Source organism: Salvelinus namaycush, chromosome 7 (assembly GCF_016432855.1).
Source record: "Salvelinus namaycush isolate Seneca chromosome 7, SaNama_1.0, whole genome shotgun sequence".
Lineage (NCBI taxonomy): Eukaryota > Metazoa > Chordata > Actinopteri > Salmoniformes > Salmonidae > Salvelinus > Salvelinus namaycush.
In genome coordinates, this window is record NC_052313.1 from 49411430 (window position 1) to 49432903 (window position 21474).

Here is a 21474-nt window from a genome sequence, read left to right on the forward strand (position 1 = left end):
TGAAAAGGATTCACTTTTCTGCTTTTACTCAATGATTGTTGTAAATTTGTTTGCTGTTTGTACCGGACTGCATCTCCACATGTATCTTATGTTGGATGTCTCTCTCTGTCTTTCTGAAAGTTTGGACAACTTTAAAGCAAGTCTGAGTGAGTCAGGCCCTAGATATGCAACAGATATTTATTCAGCAATTAGTTTTGTTAAATTAAAATACTGTATTGAACAAAGTGCAATGAGCAGTATATAGTTGTATGTCTTATCTGACCAATAGCAGTACAGACTCTGCAGACAACACTACATACACATATTGTATCTAATTACAATATACACTGAGTGGACAAAACATTAAGAACACCTATTTCCATGACAGAATGACCAGGTGAATCCAGGTGAAAGCTATGATCCCTTAATGATGTCGCTTATTAAATCCACGTCAATCTGTGTAGATGAAGGTGAGGACACAGGTTAAAGATGGATTGTTAAGCCTTGAGACAATTGAGACAAGGATTGTGTGTGTGTGCCATTCACAGGGTGAATGGGAAGGACAAAAGATTGAAGTGCCTTTGAACGGGGTAGGTGCCAGGCACACCGGTTTGTGACAAGAACTGAAATGCTGTTGGGTTTTTCAAGTTCAACAGTTTCCCGTGTGTGTCCACCACCTAAAGAACATCAATATTAGGAAGATGTTCCTAATGTTTGATATACTCTGTTTAAATTGTAACTGGGCAAAGTCAGAATGGAATAGCCTCGGAAAATTAAGATAAAAAGGTTTATAAAGCGATAACTAAAAGTGGCCATTTAAACACATCTGAGATCAGTGTATTCCCCAGAATCCTATCCTTAACTATTAGAAGGTAAAATCCCAGACTGACTTCAGATCAGTATCACACCTAATACCCTAGCCACTCATATTTCTGGTCCCCTAGCCTGATAGATGTCATCAAAGTAGTTGTTAGAGTAGCGAAGCATCTGGACCACGACAGTGAGCAGGAGGATGTCTGTGTGGATGTCCAGCTCAAGCGCACGACTGTAGTTCTTCACTGGCAGGACACAGGACTGGGACACACCCAGACACACACTCACCTCGCGGGTCTGAAACAAACACACACACACGTGCATGCATGTACGCACACACACACACACACACACACACACACACACACACACACACACACACACACACACACACACACACACACACACACACACACACACACACACACACACACACACACACACACACACACACACACACACAGACACACACACACAGTTATAGTTAAATAAACATGGTGTACTATGTGAAAATAGGGTTCCAGACTCAGCCATGCACTCACCATCCTCTCTATGTAGTGGCTGAGGTAGATGTTGGTCAGGTCATCTCTCACTAGAGGACAGGCCTCATCCACCTTGGTAAGCAGGACCAGCTGGGGAACACCTAGTGACACAACACACATGAACACACACATACACAGACATGTAAACCCACGCACGCACTCACTTCCTTCCTTACCCAGCTTGTTGATCCCCTTGCGGATGGCGGCGAGCTTGTCCACCATCTTGGCAGAGAGCAGAGTGACCTTGCAGGCGTCCAGTACGTAGACCACACAGTGGATCGTGTCCTTCAGGCTGGGCGACTTACAGAACCCGACACCATCCGTCTGGACAGACATGGACGGGTTGAACTGGGGGAGAGAAACAGGACATCAGCCCACAAGATAAATATACTACTACTACTACTACTGCACTATCAACCACATGCTTTCCCTACCATGAGGCTGGTGCTACTTTAACTTGGAGGACAGGCTCATTGTAATGGCTGGAATGATTGGTATCAAACACATGAAATCCTCTTGTTGATACATTTCTATTCATTCTATCTTCCTCCAACAGCCTCCACTGCTACCATTTGCCAGTTTTACACACCTGGTACCTGTCTTGTACGTGGCCCTTCAGGATACTGTTGATGTCGTCTATATCCAGCCCTGCGCTGGGTCCTTCCTCCAGGCCCATGGTGTCACACAGGACCAGAGGGAGAGCCTTCCCACCCTGCTCTGCCTTGATGCTGTAGGTACGGAACTACAGAGAGAGAGATTTGGAATGTTAAGTCCAATACAATAGGGATGTTCAAGTCTTGTATAATTTCAGACAGTAGTTTTGAAAGTAGTGCTCATGAGCCAAAATGGGAGACGGGGGGACTGCGGGGGGTCTTGGATGGTTGGTGGCCTGGCGGTTGGGAGATTGGGCCATTGGCTGAGAGGTCGATGGTTCGGGTCCCCGATTCGGGAGATCTGTAGATGTGCCATTGGCCCTGGTTGCTCCTGTGGGTCGCTCTGGATGTTATCTGCTAGATAACTAAATGTAAATGTTGAGCGGCTTCACTGCAGGTAGATGGTATGTTTTAAAATTCAATTTAAAAAAAACATTATAATCATAAAGTTCTACCTGATGACATCATCAAAAAAAATACAATAAAACGTAAACAGCGGTTTTCAAACAACTATGAGATTTGTGGTGACGTGGGGAGCAAGAAAACACCATCCCTCTGGCTAGAAACTCACTGCAGGTTTAGAAAAGTACCATTTTCTTGACTTTTAATCCTCCCCCGTGATGTCACAGAGAAGTATTTTTTAAGACATTTCTTTTTATCTTTTTAAATCACAGATCATAGAAACATGCAATTTTCCCATAAGTAGACACTGACATGGTGCTGGAGATAATAAATATGAGGTGAAAAGTGGCAGAATTGTCCTTTAAGATCCCAGACTGCATCTTTAAGCCACAACCACACACACATTCATGCGGGCACACAAACAGTACCTGTGTGGTGAGGCTGGTGCCTGCGCTGCCGGTGTTAGCCTGCCCGGTAACATGTCCTTTGAAGACAGAGTTGATGGAGTTGAAGAAGCTGGACTTGCCAGCCCCGACCGGACCCACCAGCAGAACTCTGGCCTGGACCACAGACTTTACCTCAGGCTTATAGTTCTTGATATAGTCCATCAGGCGATCCTTGGTGCTGTTAATGATAGAGATGGATGGAGAAAGGAAGAGAGAGATGGGTGACAGACTTGATTGATTCATTGGAACAGCAGAAGTGGTACTAGGTGCATCACTAGTTGCATAGTATTATGATTTTTGTACTGCTTTTGAGATTTAACAGATAGGATACCTATATCCTTCCCAGTCAATTTTCCTCCAAGGAGTCTCCAGAAGGTCTCCACAGTCTGCCAGAAATTGAGACAAAAAACAACAACTGATTTAATCAATACACTACTTGCTTCAACAACCTCTCCCGCAATGTGAGCAAGGAAGGAGATGAAAAAGGAGATGATCGTGGACTACAGGAAAAGGAGGGCTGAACAGGCCCCCATTAACATCGACTGGGCTGTAGTGGAGCGGGTCGAGAGTTTCAAATTCATTGGTGTCCACATCACCAACAACTATCCTGGTCCAAACACACCAAGACAGTTGTGAAGAGGGCATGACAACACCTTTTCCTCCTCAGGAGACTGAAAAGATTTGGCATGGGTCCCCAGATCCTCAAGAAGTTATACAGCTGCACCATTGAGAGCATCCTGACTGGCTGCATCACCGCCTGGTATGGCAACTGCTCGGCATCCGACCGTAAGGCGCTACAGAGGGTAGTATGAATGGCCCAATACATCACTGGGGCCAAGCTTCCTGCCATCCAGGACCTATATAATAGGCGGTGTCAGAGGAAGGATCAAAAAATTGTCAAAGATGCCAGTCACCCATGTCATAGACTGTTCTCTCTGCTACCGCATGGCAAGCAGTACCGGAGCGCCAAGTCTAGGTCCAAAAGGCTCCATAACAGCTTCTACCCCCAAGCCATAAGACTGCTGAACAATTAATCAAATGGCCACCCGGACTATTCACTTTACCCCTACCTACATGTACAAAATACTTTTACTAACCTGTACCCCCAAACATTGACTCGGGAACAGGTACCCCCTGTATATAGCCTTGTTATTGTTATGTGTAATGTCTGCTTCCAACTCACACCCTCAAACACCTAGATCCCCTGAACGCAGCTCACTCTCCAGATCCCAATCACCTGAATTCTAATCACCTGTTCACACACCTGTATGTCATTATCACATGTGACACACGTCCTTCAGATCTCTGGTTATCCCTGTGATTTACTCCTCCCATGTATGATAGTTTTTGCCTGCCTCACTATGATGCCTTTTGCCTATTCCCTGCCTGTACTTTAGCCTATTGGATTTCCTGTTATCTACCTATTGCCTGATCTCCCGGACTACGTTACTAGCCTTTTCCCTGCCTGTACTGTTGCCCCCTGTGTATGACCTTCTGCCTGCCCCTGGACCCAGCTACCTGCCTCCTCCTGTGGTCCTCTGAAATAAACACCTGCTGAGCCCTGCGCTTGAAACCATCTCTCTGTGTTCATTACATTATGTGTTGCTTTTTATTACATTTTTTAACTTTATTTAATAAATATTTTCTTAACTCTTTCTTGAACAGCACTGTTGGTTAAGGGCTCGTAAGTAAGCATTTCACTGTAAGGTCTACACCTGTTGTATTCGGCGCATGTGACAAATAACATTTGATTTGATTAGATTCACATTGCCTTCTGACTGGTTTTAATATTTTTGTGATATTGGTTACATGTATCCAATCGTTTCAGTAGTGCCTGGGGAGTAGTGGCTATAAATGACCACTCACCTTCCACTCTGTACACCTCACACTCTGTCAGCTGCAGGTCATTGCCATGCATCTCTTCCCCTTCAAAGGTGTAGCTGTTCCCTGCAACAATTTGAACTGTGGCGGTGTTATTATTAAGGAACCACAAGACACCAACATTAAGACCATAGGCTCCATTCGTGAAACCATACTGGCCATTGGTACTGGACACACGCAGTGGCTTTTCTCTCTGGTCAGTGATGCTGTAGAGAAAGGCCTTATCATCGTTGATGGCCTGGTTAGTCTGGGCGTAGTCCTTACTGATGTAACCTCCGAAAACAAACCCAGCCTTGTTGTAGGCCACAAGTACGGTGGGTCCCTGGCCATCACAGCGGCTGTGGAAGGCTGCATTCATGTAGCCATGGACGCTGGCTTTGAGCAGAACAAAATATAATAGAAAAGTACTTTATTACCTTTTACTGAACCAATTGCTTTGTTCTGCCTGATAAAATTAATCTCATCAACAACAACAACAAAAAAGATTCCATTAAAATGAAGTCCATTGTTCCGACAAACCTTTGTAGAGCAGGTGGAGTCTGACATTACCGAACAGAGACAGCAGCTTCTTCTCCTGTTCTACTGACAGACTGGACTTCACAACACTCATGATGTCACCAAGGACCTGAGGTAGAAATACCAGCAATAAATAGTAACATAAACAAATGATCATACTGATGAACCTCACCTCACTGTATAGACACACACCGAGGAAAGAGCGAAAGGAACGTAAAGAGTAGACAAACTCATATTTTCATAGATGCTACCACACAAACATCTGTTAGAAATACTTATTTTGAAGCGCTTTCTTGAGATTGTTATGATGATGTAGGTGATCTTACCGTTCGTAACTGATGATCGTGTTAGAAATATAACTATTCTAATGCAGTGGGCTGCTGGGCTTCAATCATTCACAGCAAGTATAATCAACCACAAAATCCAGGTCGCGCAGTATAAAACAGAGACGTTTCAAGCTTTCCTTTTCTTAAAACCGAAACTTCGGCTGCTTTGAGTCACTCAACGTGACTTTCTTTTTGTTTGCAACACAGGAAAGGACCGCTAGTACGCTTGATAGAGCTCTGCTGACACGCCGGGTGGTCGGGGTTAGCTGTATTTTTTAGTAGCATCGATGTGCAGCCCGGAAGAGGGATGTCAGTCATGTCAGGAAATCCAGGGCTTCTACAGTAGGATATAAGACTGGGAATTGCTCATGGCTTAGAAATAAAACATAATGGTATTTAATTGACAATGAGCTGTAATTCTATCTGAGGCTAGAGAAGCTTCTATGGTCACTTTAAAATGACCTGTAAAATTCTCAGGTGTGGATGGATGTGTGTGTGTGTGTGTGTGTGTGTGTGTGTGTGTAAGGAGAGAAACGGCAGGTCAGAACAACTTAGGCGTTATTATATTTTTATTAATGTTGTCTACTTTTTCAATGTCATATTTTTTTAACAGCAATATCCACAAAACATATTAACAGTAAAGTCTTAACAGTAAAGTATTTAACTGTACGATATGAACAGTGTGCAAGAAAACATGAGTTATGGCACATCAGAGCGACCAGATACAAAAAAATAGATATTATATTTCCTTCATAATCTATAACTGATCATTCACAATTAATCAAGGCAAAAAGATCCGGTAACACTTTACTTTACAGTCCTGTCCCAGCTGGAATGAACACATTGTGGTAGCAATGGGGACTTTCAACCTGGTACTAAATAGTCCTGGCTTGCAACGAAACACATGTTTTTACCATGTTATTTCTAAGCAAATACCAAGTTAAAGAGGACCGCAAAACAAAGCGTTACCAGAGATACATACTGTATATGCATACACAGGAGATAAAAAACACAATGATGAGTCCAGGTAAAACTGACCCGAGATCAGTGTCTAGGGACAGAAATTTGTTTTAGGGTTCTAGCGTTCTGCTCTGGGTAAGATCTAGGATCAGATTCCATTCTCCAAATCCTGACATAATCTTTAGGGGGAGAAAACTTTCAACTGACCTAGATCAGCCATAGTGAATGATGTGGGAATGGGAGCACCACAAGACTTCCATTCTAGAGCTTCGTGTCTTCTTTTAAGACTGTTCCCTCAAATACTCTCAAGTCTAGGGCTAGAATGTTGTCCCTGACCATGTGACCTGACCAGGTAAAACTCCTGGTCCTAACCAGCATACAACACAATACACCACAACAAGGCAAACCATCAATCAACCAATCAATCAAACAACCAATCAATCAAACAACCAATCAATCAAAATAACCGTCGTGGAATGAATGAATTAAGAAAGAACAATATTCTCCCTCAGATAATCACTTTTAAAAGACATTAGGAAACTGCGTGTGTGTGTGTGTGTGTCTGTGTGTCTGTGTGTGTGTGTGTGTGTGTGTGTGTGTGTGTGTGTGTGTGTGTGTGTGTGTGTGTGTGTGTGCCTCAAGCTGAATGAGGAAACAGACTAAATTCTGACAGAAGGGAAACATTTACGCAAAAATTGAACGTCCACAGAAAATATTCTGCAACAGGCTGACATTCAATTAAAGCACATTTTAGTTTTTTTGGTGGAAAAAGTTTAATGCACTTTGATTGAATTCTTGCCTAGGTTTTATCTTACAAACACTGTACAGTTCGATAATAATACTCGACTGACCTGCTTCCATTTAGAAAGAAACTCAATCCAAACCCAAAACAGCTACTCTCAAAACATATCACTTCTGCACATGGCTTAAAGAAGGTTTATACACTTTTGTTTTTATTTTCTCTAGTGTCTTTTACATTTTTTACAATCAAGTTTGGTTTGGGAGTAGAGGAATAGCACTGTGGAGGTGGGGACACGGGACACCACTTTGTAATTTGCTCCTGTTCCTCAATAGAACACACGATGAGCCAATAAGCAAAGCCCATGATGTGATGCTTGCTCTCATTGGCAGAACTAGTGATGTATCTAACCACTGATATAGGATCAGATATTTGTACACCCCCCCTTATGGTTCAAGTTAAGATTGGGGATGATAATCTGATCCTAGATCTGTGGTTAAGGTAAACTTTTGCCTCAAGTGTAAATTAAGGAGGGAATGGAAACCTACAGTATCTGCTAAGTGTATGGCAATAAATTGACAAAATATTGAAACGATAATCAATTAAAAAACATATATATATACTTCTGGGGTTAAAATAAAGAGTTGAACACAGTTAGCCTCAGTACTCACGATAGAAGTTTCATTAGGCTGCGTTTACACAGGCAGCAAAATTCTGATCTTTTGCCCAATTATTGGAAAAAGAGCTGATCTGATTGGTCAAAAGACCAATTAGTGGACAAAGATCTGAATTAGGCTGCCTGTGTAAACGCAGCCTTTTAGACACAGATCTAGCATCAGATTACTCTCTCTAAATCCTAACCTTTACCATTAGAGGGAAAACACAAGACTGATCTTAGATCAGTATATAGGGGCAACTTACTCCACAAGTCGACGCAGCTGGAGTTTTGGCCTATAGAAAACCCACTGACCAAGAAATCAAAACCAAAGCAGTAACACTGTTGATCGATAACCGTCGCTAGAGTGGGAGTGTATGTAGCCTATGCTTTAGCTCAGTGGGCTAACACAGACTTGTGGCATTGCAGATGATCCGGGTTTAAACACAGTGGGTACATATGCAGCATGTACCAACCTGCTCAGTGTTTCAATGCCATGTTCACAAAAACACAATGTCTTGTGGAAACACTGACATTACTGTTGACCCAAGGATTCAGGAAGGGGCCATCCCCATTGTGATACTTAGCAAGTTAGTGGCAAGTCAGCCACTATATGGCTAACAAACACACCGTGTATAGCCAGGGTGGTTTAGTGATGGGTAACCATGCCTGAGACCTGAAGACTTGTATTAACTTCCACGGCTAATGGCTAGGCTTTAGCTGACAGGGCTAACACAGCTTGTATCACACGGACGACCCAGGTTTTACATCGGATTGGTCACACATACACCCTCCACTTCACTCCTTACCCTCATGTACCTTACACCCCTCACTCCACAGCACCCAGATACATGCTATCAATCAATCGATTAATCAATGAATCAATAAATCATTGATTCACTAAAATACATGCCATACATCAGCCTATAATTTCATGTAGGCGACTGTGGGTTTCTATTAAGATAATTGTCCTAATCCCTTTTTGAAGTAAATCTGTCATCTCCACTTGAGTGTCACTATCTCTGTGGGTGAATCAGTAACCAGTATCAGTTAGGGCTACATGTTAGTGCAGGCTTACCCTCAGCACCACAGAGACACAACTCAGGGCTAATATCACTAATGTGGTAATGTGGTCTGTAAACACAGACACCGCCCCCTAGCTGTGGCTATTGAGTATGGCGCTTTTCCAGAGTGGCTATTTAGTTTATGTGTGTGTGTGTGTGTGTGTGTGTGTGTGTGTGTGTGTGTGTGTGTGTGTGTGTGTGTGTGTGTGTGTGTGTGTGTGTGTGTGTGTGTGTGTGTTGTATGTATAGCTTGACAGAGCTGGGGCTTGTTGGCTGTTGCAGAGTCAGCCGGTGGGAGTGTGTGTGTGGGCAGGGGTGTGTGTGTGTCTGATGGGCAGAGACGAGTGTGCAGCTATAGGATGATGCAGGGTTTCTTGTCTTTGAAAGGGTTTTCTGACGTTGGGATGCCAACGAGGAGCGGGTCGTTACGGGCGTGCTGCTCACAGTAACTCATCAGGTCTGCCGCTGCCTTAGACACCTGGGGGGAGAGAGATAGAGAGATGGAGAGAGAGAGGGGGGGGGGGGGTGGGGGGAGAGGGAGAGAAGGGGGATAGGGTAGAGAGAGAAAGATAGGAGGGGTAGAGAGAGAAGGGGAGAGAGAGGAGGGATAAGGGTGAGAGGATGAGGGGGAGAGAGAGAAGGAGAAAGGAGGCAGGGAGAAGGATATTGTGATGCTTTGGCAACAGTGGACTGATCCTTACAGTGGATTGCTCCTTACAGTGGATTGCTCCTTACAGTGGATTGCTCCTTACAGTGGACTGCTCCTTACAGTGGATTGCTCCTTACAGTGGATTGCTCCTTACAGTGGACTGATCCTTACAGTGGATTGCTCCTTACAGTGGATTGCTTCTTACAGTGGATTGCTCCTTACAGTGGATTGCTCCTTACAGTGGATTGCTCCTTACAGTGGATTGCTCCTTACATACTAATAAAAACCTTTGCGTTGACACACACCTTAATACGTTCGATCCCTGCCTCGATCCTCAGTTGTTCCACCAGTTTCCTGGCCTGGGCGATGTTGTTATTGGTTGACATCCTGATCCATCAATAAACACCCCCCCACTATGGCGAGGGGGAGGGGAGAATAGAAGGGGGGAGAGGAAGAAATCATTTAAAAGCAGCTTTCTACTGCCCTCATGTGGTTTTCTGCTACAGTCATCCTGTTTTTTTTCTCAGGCTTGATTGTACATTTACTGTCCTAAATCACACACACACACACACACACACACACACACACACACACACACACACACACACACACACACACACACACACACACACACACACACACACACACACACACACACACACACACACACACATACACATACACACACAGACACACATACCTAGCGGATGGTGTGCAGATCGGAGTCTGCTCCAAGGGCCAGACAGGTGTGTGTTGGGTTGGTAGACAGGTGTACCAGGTGGGACAGGTGTGTGTTGGGTTGGTAGACAGGTGTACCAGGTAGGGCAGGTGTGTGTTGGTTTGGTAAACAGGTGTACCAGGTAGGGCAGGTCTGTGTTGGGTTGGTAGACAGGTGTACCAGGTAGGACAGGTCTGTGTTGGGTTGGTAGACAGGTGTACCAGGCAGGACAGGTGTGTGTTGGGTTGGTAGACAGGTGTACCAGGTAGGACAGGTGTGTGTTGGGTTGGTAGACAGGTGTACCAGGTAGGGCAGGTGTGTGTTGGGTTGGTAGACAGGTGTACCAGGTAGGGCAGGTGTGTGTTGGGTTGGTAGACAGGTGTACCAGGTAGGGCAAGTGTGTGTTGGGTTGGTAGACAGGTGTACCAGGTAGGGCAGGTGTGTGTGCAGGGGAAGGGCTGACCAGGTGAGTTGGGTCACTCAGATGGACAGGAGCGGTTGTGACCTCAGGTCAGATGGTCAGCTGTAAACCTTCACCTCCTGCAGAGTAGAAGTTTCAAGTTTTTAATATCACATGCGCAAGTACAGTGAAATGCCTTTCTTGCAGACTCAAAACCCAACAGTGCGATAATCAATAACAATGTAATACTAGAAAAAAACACACGAGAAATAAGAAGAAATATGAAGAACACAATAAGTAAATAAACATACTATATACAGGGTCAGTTCCAATACCATATTTACAATGTGCAGGAATACTGGAGTGATGGAGGTACAGTAGATATGTATATGGATAAACATACTATATACAGGGTCAGTTCCAATACCATATGTACAATGTGCAGGAATACTGGAGTGATGGAGGTACAGTAGATATGTATATGGATAAACATACTATATACAGGGTCAGTTCCAATACCATATTTACAATGTGCAGGAATACTGGAGTGATGGAGGTACAGTAGATATGTATATGGATAAACATACTATATACAGGGTCAGTTCCAATACCATATGTACAATGTGCAGGAATACTGGAGTGATGGAGGTACAGTAGATATGTATATGGATAAACATACTATATACAGGGTCAGTTCCAATACCATATTTACAATGTGCAGGAATACTGGAGTGATGGAGGTACAGTAGATATAACATTTGGTGACTATTATTTTACAGTCATATACATGTTTCAACTACATAGTAATTAATAACTGTCTTTGATTTCTTTTGGATTCACAGAAACAAGTGAATTGTGTCACGTGCTAGAAAGTTCCCATTGTTTCAATACATTCATGTTGTCACAGGGCTGTAAAATAAAGTACTGTACCAAACTATTCACCAGAAAATATGGGCCTCTCTCTCCCTCTTTCTCTCTCTCTCCCTCTCTCAGGAGTCTTACTGTAATTACTCTACTGTGGAGGACCTTGAGATTAATGGCTCTAATTAGGGCTGTGTGTGTGTGTGTGTGTGTGTGTGTGTGTGTGTGTGTGTGTGTGTGTGTGTGTGTGTGTGTGTGTGTGTGTGTGTGTGTGTGTGTGTGTGAGAGAGAGAGAGAGAGAGAGAGAGAGAGAGAGAGAGAGTACATTATGTATGAGCTACTAACTATATATAAAGTTTGACAGTTTAAAGGCAGTAAATGCGCATGATAAAATGTAAGGCATGCCAAGAAAACGGTCATACAAGCTGCCATATCCGTTAAAACTTCAGAAACTTCAGAAACTGTAGGCCTATCCACTGAGCCCACCTGTTACCACAGAGCTAATTTCATACGCCTGTTGATGTTCCAAATAGTTTCAAACTTTCCTAACGAGGGTATATTCTCTCATTTCCAGACAAAGGGTAAGTGACCTGAAGCATTGTGTGACTGCCTATATGATTTATTGTTCGACCCTCTGAATTATATCCAGGCCTATAGGCCAACGAATAGCCAGTTACAAACAGTATCGTCGTGTCGTGTGCAGTGTGCTAGTATAGACCATCACATTAGTAGGCTAACATGATTTGACGGTATTTATCAGTTCATGGCGATTCCACTGGTAGGCTAATGAAATGGCTGAGCATCCAATATGGACCCTATAGCTCACGCGACACGCGTAAATTCCCAACAATGGACTACATGGGGCTGCCACAGTTAGCCTGTTCTGCCGATTGAAAACACAATGCGGGCATTTTGACGGATGAAACAGTGTGTCCTACTCCTTGGCCACACGCGCGCGCGCGCACACACACACACACACACACACACACACACACACACACACTTATAGGCCTACTACGGTAATAGGCCTACTGCATAGTCGAATCTCAGCCGGAGAATAGGGTGTTGACATTTCGTTAGGAAGCTATTCGCCTGTTGGAAATAATGCATGTCTTGCAAATAGCCTATTATGCAAATTTGACACTTCCCTCAATAAAACATCCAGCTGTTTTAGACATCGCTGCTTCCCTCTGATCTATCAGCTACAGCGTGCGCTACCGACGTTTTGTTAACGTTTCTCGCACAGACCCTGTCCCCCAGTTCCTCTCCTCCCCACCCTCTCTCTCGGCCCTGGCTTGGGAAACCCGAATTCGAGACCGATGACTCTCTCTTTCCCATAAGCGCCGCTTTTCCATGACCAAAATCGGGAACCGCAAATAAGTACACAGTTCTGTAAAGAGGTGATATAAACAGATAAAATAGAGTGATATTTCCCAACTCACCTCCGAATGCGCTGTATTCCTGATTTAAAGGGGCAGCTTCGTTGATTCCACAGTCCGTTCGTTCAATCTCGGTTTTTACCGAATCAAACGCCACCCCCTCTGTTGGCTAGCGTTGTCTGTCCACCCTATTCCCCTCCCTCCCTTACTCCGCCACTTCTGACAGCCAGCTAGCGCTCTCACACACAAACTTGATTTCCCCCCTTGAGAAAAAGGGTTGGTTCAGAGCATAAAGGATGAAGTTGCCCTTAGACGTCGATCTAGGTTCAGTTTAGCGTTTTTCCCACCAATGGTTAAGGGTAGAATTGGGGAGGATGAGCGGATCCTAGATCAGTGGTTACGGGAGTTCAATAAGATGGCCCTTGTTCCAAATCGAAAACGAATCGGTATTGTACGATTGCACAAACATTTAGGTTGTGGCGCTTTACGTAGAACTATCGAACATCAGATATTCATGTAAGTATTTTATCTTTGCCGTCGTGTGTGCCCGGAGTGTGAGCTGCTTTCAATGTATCCGCTATACGCATCTGGACACCGAATTGATACAATATCAAACAGTAGGGTGCAGTAACACATATACACTCAGGGAGGCGCCCTTACTCAATGTTATTTACAAAGAGACAGGACTCTTCATTCCGACTGATATACAAGCTACTTACTAGGCCTAGTTGGTAGACAGAAAATCTCTGCCGTATTTTCACCTAAAGTCGATCACACAAACACACACATAGATAGACAGGCAGACAGACAGACAGACAGGCAGACAGACAGACAGACAGACAGACAGACAGACAGACAGACAGACAGACAGACAGACAGACAGACAGACAGACAGACAGACAGACAGACAGACACATACACACAAATACATGCAGCTCTGCAGGCCCAGTTTTCCACTACAGTGGCAGTCTATAGTCATTCCCCACTCTTGTGGGCTTTTTATATCCACCAGAGAGCTAAAAATAGCAGGGAGAGGGGAGAGAGAGAGAGAAAGGGAGGAAGAGAGAGAGAGAGCGAGGGAGGGAGAAAGAGAGGGAGAGAGCGAGGGAGGGAGAAAGAGAGAGAGAGAGAGCGAGGGAGGGAGAAAGAGAGAGGGAGAGAGCGAGGGAGGGAGAAAGAGAGGGAGAGAGCGAGGGGGGGAGAAAGAGAGAGGGAGAGAGCGAGGGAGGGAGAAAGAGAGAGGGAGAAGGAGAGGGAGAGAGCATTTACCGCATTGGCCTCATTTCTACTGAAGTATAAAATTATGCTGATGGTACATTTAGCTTTCATTTCCTCTCCTTTGATGTCTCTCTCTCTCTCCTTTCTCTTTCCCCTCCATCTTTCTTCCGTCTCTCTCGTCCCTCTCTTTCTCCCCTCCCTCCCTCTGTCTCTCCCTCCCTCTTGCTCACCCCTTTCCCCTCCCTCTCTCTCTCATGTGGGCAGCAGCAGCAGCATCACATGTAGCTGAAGCACTAACACAAACTACAGAACATTGCAGTACGCTAAGAATCTAGATCAGTACTGAATTGGAATTCTCACAGTACCATTTGGATTCTAGATCAGTACTGAATTGGAATTCTCACAGTACCATTTGGATTCTAGATTAGTACTGAATTGGAATTCTCACAGTACCAGTTGGACTCTAGATCAGTTTAGCAGTATATGAGCATGTAACAGAGGTCATTTGGTGAACCATGCTCACGTGATCAGTAACCAAACCACCTAGGCTTTAGCTCACCGGGTGAACACGGTCTTGTGGCGCGCAGATGACCCGGCATTAAACCCAGTTGGTCAAAAGACTAAGGACTGTATTTCTGTTAAATCAGCTGGGTTTAAAATCCTCACCATCACCCTGAACTGTTACTAGTCAGTAGCCCCCAGTAGGTGCTAAAATGATGTTATCTAAGAGCATTATCATGGTTATGTGTTGAAACCACAATGGCCATAGTCTCTCTATACAATATATGACTCATGAGTGGTGACTAAAGGGACATATACACACTCTCTATCTCCCTGTTCTCTCTTTCCACCTCTCTCTCTGACTCATAGAGCCTGTGAGAAACTTCTCTCCATGAGATGGCCGTTAACTTCATTATACCCTGGGTCGGGTGTGTGTGTGTTGTTTGTTTTATAGTCTCTATGTTAAAACAGGGTCAACTGTGTTTGTGTTTTATAGTCTCTATGTTAAAACAGGGTCAACTGTGTTTGTGTTTTATAGTCTCTATGTTAAAACAGGGTCAACTGTGTTTGTGTTTTATAGTCTCTATGTTAAAACAGGGTCAACTGTGTTTGTGTTTTATAGTCTCTATGTTAAAACAGGGTCAACTGTGTTTGTGTTTTTGATGGAGTATGTTAAAACAGGGTCAACTGTGTTTGTGTTTTTGATGGAGTATGTTAAAACAGGGTCAACTGTGTTTGTGTTTTTGATGGAGTATGTTAAAACAGGGTCAACTGTGTTTGTGTTTTTGATGGAGTATGTTAAAACAGGGTCAACTGTGTTTGTGTTTTTGATGGAGTATGTTAAAACAGGGTCAACTGTGTTTGTGTTTTTGATGGAGTATGTTAAAAGTGTTAATGTGTGTTGTATGTAAACAGCATTATGTCAGTGATGTTAGAGGCTAATTAGTTACATTTACATAAAGATAGCATCAAGAGGGGGTGTGTGTGTTATCAGGGTGTGTGTCACCCTCATTAAGATCCAACAGGGGCTGCTAACCTCAGGTCTCCTCACATTACAGCCTGACACACACACACACACACACACAGACACACTCTCTGCCTAGAAGATCTACGGTTGTCGTAACGCATCACCTGGGTCACACCACATTCTGACGCGGCAACCGTAGCCGTCACGGAGTCGCCATAGCAACCACATTGGGTGAAGAATCCTCAAGCAGATAGAGACTGTGCTTTGCTTTGCAGGCATGCTGTCAGGGAGTGGAGAACAGTATGACACAGTATGAGGCTGCAAGCTGTTGTGATGGTGCCTTCAAGACAACTGGGATCTCTGACCAGAAACAAGCTCTGATTGGGAAAAATCGTGATGTCAGTGATCTTCAAGTCAGAGAACTCGGGGCTCTAGGATGATGCCCGAGTTTCTGACTTGCAATTCCGAGTTGGATGTCCTTTCCAAATTATTTTTCGCCATTCAGAGCTTTTTTGGGGGCATTTTTTTTTGGCGGGGGGGGACGGAGTTTGTAGATTTACTAGTTCCGAGTTGTGTTGAGCGCACCATCAGTCCACGTAACCGACCTGGTATCAAACCCGGTTATCTATACCAGGGTTTCCTATACACCCCCGGGTGCACATTTTGGTTTTTGTCCTAGCACTACACAGCTGATTCAAATAACCAGCTCATAATCAAGCTTTGATTATTTGAGTCAGCTGTGTAGTATTTGTATCTATTATGGATCCCCATTAGCTGCTTCCAACGCAGCAGCTACTCTTCCTGGGGTCCAGCAGAATTAAGGCAGTTGATACAATTTTAAAACATTACAATACATTCACAACACACTGTGCCCTCAGGCCCCTACTCCACCACATATCTACAGTACTAAAGCCATGTGTGTGTATAGTGCAAAAACCAAAACGCGCACCCATGGGGGGTCCCAGGACCGAGTTTGGGAAACCTTGATCTATACAATGCAAGACCATGTCAGCCCACTAAGCAAAGTCCTAGGTGTTCCATATAGGAGCCAACAGTTGTCGTCAGGAGTCTTCAGGTCATCTTTCTGTCATTTCACACACATTGTGAAAGGAAATATCACACAAAAGGCAGATTCTTAACTGTTGTTTTTATTAAGAAAATCCTTTTGCAGACTCGATATGATCATTTCTTCATATACATAATATCTTATAGTTAGGATGCATTGCCACAGTACATTATAGTAGGAAGACTATTGCTAGAATAAATAGCTAGAATAATAACTCTTAAAAATAAAATGTCTATACATGATCGTTATGTAAAAAAAAGTCCAAACAAAAACATGTTTACAAAAACAATGAGATTAAAAACAGTTACACTTTTCAAACCAAAGCCATTATTAATGCAGAAGAATTATAATAATAAAATACAGTTTAATTTCACAGTTTGCGTCCTTATTGGTTCTCATGCTGGCTGGGAGCAACACTTATTGGGGCCATGCAGGGAGGGAAAGACAGAGCTGGAGGTTAGTAGAACTACACTACCCAGAAGTCATTGCACCCCTCAGAGGCCCGGTCCAGAAACAACTTCGAGGCACTTCCACGTTTTGTGTTTGGCAGAGCAGACAAGCGTAAACAATATGGCGGAAGTTCCCCAAAGCCTAATAGTTAACCCTGTCCCCTATCCAGTCCCATCAGATATTTGAACTTCTAGGGGTTGTTTCTGGGCTGATAGTATGATCTGGGGTGATGCAAAAATTCCAAACTGCATCCCTGGTAGGATTGAGTTTATAGAACATGTTTCTGATTAACTACACTCAATGAACTACTCTTTCCATAGTCCTTTGTGCCGCTTCTCTTCTGCAACATGACCAGTACCCAGTTTCCAGCGACATGACTTTCTGATAACATACATCAGTGAAAGGCTGTAAGGGGCTTTTTCCGGTAGAAACTACGTAGAACAGACACAACTCTCTGGCTTGTATAATCTATTCTAGAATCATATCAGCTCTGTTGTGTGTTTCTAGCTTGGTTTTGATTCAGCCATACAGCAGCCTCTTTGTCCATTCCTTAGTCATTATAGGAATGCTCTTTGAACCCATTCGTAACTTGACATACAACAAAATCAGACTTTCACGTAAATCATGTTATTGATATATTTGTGAGGAAAGTAGTTGTGTGTGTGTGGATCTCAAGACAGGATCCAGCACTCTAAACTACACACACGAAAAAAAAGAAACCCTCTCATTGGTTCATCTCTGGAGGACTCCGCCCATTTGGGGTCTGGCCAGTCCCCCAGGTGTTCATCCAATGAGGTGAGAGAGCTTCCTCAGGGCCCATCCCTTCTCTGATTCTAATAACATACTGTGGAATCACAGTTGGCAGCTCTGCCTTTTCACTCCTAAGAGAACCACAATACCCACAATCCTTTGAAGAGGGCCATGATGTCACCAGTCCCTAACGTTCCTAAATCCTCTATATCCACCTCCAGCTATATAACTAATTGCTATTTACAGCTATCTACAGATGTGGAGTGAAGGGGAGTGGTAAAACTAATAGGAAGCGAACAACAGACGGGTTACAGGGTGACAATGAAAAACAGACAATGTCCAAATCTCACGGCACCCTATTCCCTATGTAGTGCACTACTTTGACCAGAATCACATCGGATCAGGGGATAAGGTGCCGCATGAGACGCAGATAATGAGGTTTCTGTGGCACAGAGGACTACTCGCTGTCTGCTTGGTCTTCCTGTGTATTTATGTGTGTGTGCACACAGTGGTGTAAAGTACTTATATAAAAATATTTTAAAGTACTACTTAAGTCGTTTTTTGGGGTATCTGTACTTTACTTTAGTATTGATATTTTTGACACATTTTACTTCACTACATTCCTAAAGAAAATAAACTACTTTTTACTCCATACATTTTCCCTGACACCCAAAAGTACTCGTTGAGTGCTTAGCAGGCCAGGAAAATGGTCAAATTCACACGCACTTATCAAGAGAACACATGGTCATCCCTACTGCCTCTGATCTGGCAGACTCACTAAACACAAATGCATCGTTTGTAAATGACGTCTGAGTGTTGGAGTGTACCCCTGGCTATCTGTACATTTTAAAAACAAGAAAACAGGGCCATCTGCTTAGCTTAATATAAGGAATTTGAAATTACTTGTACTTTTACTACTTAAGTATATTTGACCAATTCAATTTACTTTTGATACTTAAGTATATTTAGAACAAAATACTTTGACTTTTACTCAAGTAGTATTTTACTGGGTGACTTTTACTTGAGTAACTTTCTATTGAGGTATCTGTACTTTTACTCAAGTATGACAATTGGGTACTTTTTCCACCACTGTGTGTGCATGAGGCTGAGTAGTCTGACTCATGCAGAACGTGTGGGTCATCTCCACAGGGAACCTCTGACCGACACTTCATAAAACCGCATTAACACACACACACACTGAATATTGGCCTTTGGCAGATGCAATGAGACAGGTTGTGGGAGGATTGGGTGGAGGCGTCTGTGCTGATTCAAACTAACACTGTTGAGTGCACACACACACACCACACTCGACATACTAGTTTGATACTATTTGATGTAGAATGTTTCACATAATTCACTAAAATGAGGGTTTTGTCAATCTGATCTGAATAATAGACGACTGTATACTATATTATAGTTCTAGTGTAATACTGCACTTTAACACTGTTTTCTAATCAGATCCAGGACCTTTTCCTGAGCATGTGATCTGAACAGGAACAACCCTGAGCCTTAGCTATAGCCTACAACTGGGGATCAGCGTTTTCCTGGTCAGGTCATGAGGTCAGCAAAACATTTGAGCCATAAGTATAACACAGCACATAGCAACACAACGTACCTTCTCAATACACAGTGTCCACCAGGGATGGGGACCATTCCCTTTCTAATTCAGTCTATTCAATTTGCCCATTGTTTTTCCAATGACAGAGTTTTCCTTTCATGAACAGAATTTCAATTAATATTCTGAATTGAAAATTAAATCCCTGGTTGAAACTCTAATTAATTCCGTGCTTCTTTATTAGAGAGATATGAAGTGGTGTTTTTCTACTTATTTGGGTCCAGTTTAGATTCGGGTTCCCTCACATAGTTTGTGTCCTAAATGGTACCCTATATAGTGCATTACTTTAGATCAGAGCATACGGGCTCTGGTCAAAAAGTAGTGCACTATATAGGGAATAGGGTGCCATTTGCGATGCGGCTTAACCTTTTTGTCTGTTTTGTTACAATACCGTGCTATATAACCAACCCACAGCCTTATGGTGCTCTTTACACACGTTTAAACACCGTACACATTACAAGTCACCTGGAATAGTAACTACTAGATAGCTCCTCCCTCCTTCCCCCACCTCTGTTCAAAATATATTGGCCCTTATTTATTCTGCAAGATAGATAACGGAATATGGTAAAACAAAAACACAACGTCAATCAAATGATTGTGCTTTTAGCTCTCCTGTATAGTAAGAAGTAGGATGACTTTGTCCATAAATGCTGATCTAAGATCAGTTTTGCATTCCCCCCCCTAATGGTTAAAGTTATGATTTGGGGAGTAAGCTGATCCTAGATCTGCGGTTAGGGGCAACTTCCATCTGGAGTATATATTCTGTACTTTGACAAACAACCTTATTGCTTTACATAAACCAATAGAGGTGTTTGGGACAATGATATAATTACATAATAATATCACTCCCTTTTCATTTACATACTATGTAGGAATACACTTGGTGAATGACCAATGGTCTCCAAAAAGCATGTGCGTGTGCATTTATATTTGTGTGTGTGTGTGTGTGTGGCATAAAGTGCAATGTGATGGTATTTGCATGGCATTAAACTAATCGAGTGTCTTTCCTCCGTCGAGTAGTCGTCACTCCATCCTCTCTGTGCTTCTCTGTGTATGAAGAGGATTCAGCTGCTTGGCATGGGAAACACAAGGCCAACAGAAAGACTCCTCACATGAAACAACAAGGGCCAAAGCCAACCGACGCAAACATTCCCAACGACATCATCCACAGTATTCCCAGTCCAAATCCCACAACAAACTTTTCTAATACCTCTTCACATGTTCCAAGTCGACTCCAAACATTTCAAGTCCATCGTCCATCCAACCAAAGTCCAACTACCAAGTATCCCAGGCAGACTTCTTAACATTTCAGTCCAACTACCAAGTGTCCCAGGCAGACTTCTTAACATTTCAGTCCAACTACCAAGTATCCCAGGTAGACTTCTTAACATTTCAGTCCAACTACCAAGTGTCCCAGGCAGACTTCTTAACATTTCAGTCCAACTACCAAGTGTCCCAGGCAGACTTCTTAACATTTCAGTCCAACTACCAAGTGACCCAGGCAGACTTCTTAACATTTCAGTCCAACTACCAAGTGACCCAGGCAGACTTCTTAACATTTCAGTCCAACTACCAAGTGACCCAGGTAGACTTCTTAACATTTCAGTCCAACTACCAAGTGACCCAGGCAGACTTCTTAACATTTCAGTCCACTACCAAGTGGCCCAGGCAGACTTCTTAACATTTCAGTCCAACTACCAAGTGGCCCAGGCAGACTTCTTAACATTTCAGTCCAACTACCAAGTGGCCCAGGCAGACTTCTTAACATTTCAGTCCAACTACCAAGTGGCCCAGGCAGACTTCTTAACATTTCAGTCCAACTACCAAGTGGCCCAGGCAGACTTCTTAACATTTCAGTCCAACTACCAAGTGACCCAGGCAGACTTCTTAACATTTCAGTCCAACTACCAAGTGACCCAGGCAG

General features: G+C 43.5%; 2 protein-coding genes across 2 annotated transcripts; both read right to left on the reverse strand.

Moving 5' to 3' along the window:
• Positions 1 to 602: 602 nt before the first annotated feature.
• LOC120051352 (interferon-induced protein 44-like) lies at positions 603 to 5744 on the reverse strand. Its single transcript, XM_038998180.1, has 9 exons — positions 5559 to 5744; positions 5236 to 5341; positions 4702 to 5091; positions 3167 to 3221; positions 2818 to 3013; positions 1924 to 2076; positions 1511 to 1682; positions 1335 to 1435; positions 603 to 1089 (listed from the first exon to the last, which is right to left on the reverse strand). Exons 2-9 carry the CDS (start codon positions 5324 to 5326, stop codon positions 904 to 906), a joined length of 1344 nt encoding a protein of 447 aa, XP_038854108.1. The 5' UTR covers positions 5327 to 5341; positions 5559 to 5744; the 3' UTR covers positions 603 to 903.
• A 373-nt stretch (positions 5745 to 6117) lies between these two features.
• LOC120051366 (guanine nucleotide-binding protein G(I)/G(S)/G(O) subunit gamma-7-like) lies at positions 6118 to 13125 on the reverse strand. Its single transcript, XM_038998198.1, has 4 exons — positions 13047 to 13125; positions 10326 to 10883; positions 9931 to 10038; positions 6118 to 9454 (listed from the first exon to the last, which is right to left on the reverse strand). Exons 3-4 carry the CDS (start codon positions 10009 to 10011, stop codon positions 9329 to 9331), a joined length of 207 nt encoding a protein of 68 aa, XP_038854126.1. The 5' UTR covers positions 10012 to 10038; positions 10326 to 10883; positions 13047 to 13125; the 3' UTR covers positions 6118 to 9328.
• Positions 13126 to 21474: the final 8349 nt, after the last annotated feature.

Excerpts from the sequence above, each read along its gene's own strand:
- LOC120051352 (XM_038998180.1), bottom strand. The coding sequence starts at position 5,326 with ATGAGTGTTGTGAAGTCCAGTCTGTCAGTAGAACAGGAGAAGAAGCTG. Across the intron at positions 3,014-3,166 it reads ATTGACTGGGAAGGATATAG|CACCAAGGATCGCCTGATGG; the intron begins GTATCCTATCTG and ends TATCATTAACAG. Across the intron at positions 1,683-1,923 it reads ACGTACAAGACAGGTACCAG|TTCAACCCGTCCATGTCTGT; the intron begins GTGTGTAAAACT and ends TCTCTCCCCCAG.
- LOC120051366 (XM_038998198.1), bottom strand. The coding sequence starts at position 10,011 with ATGTCAACCAATAACAACATCGCCCAGGCCAGGAAACTGGTGGAACAA. Across the intron at positions 9,455-9,930 it reads CAGGGATCGAACGTATTAAG|GTGTCTAAGGCAGCGGCAGA; the intron begins GTGTGTGTCAAC and ends CTCTCCCCCCAG.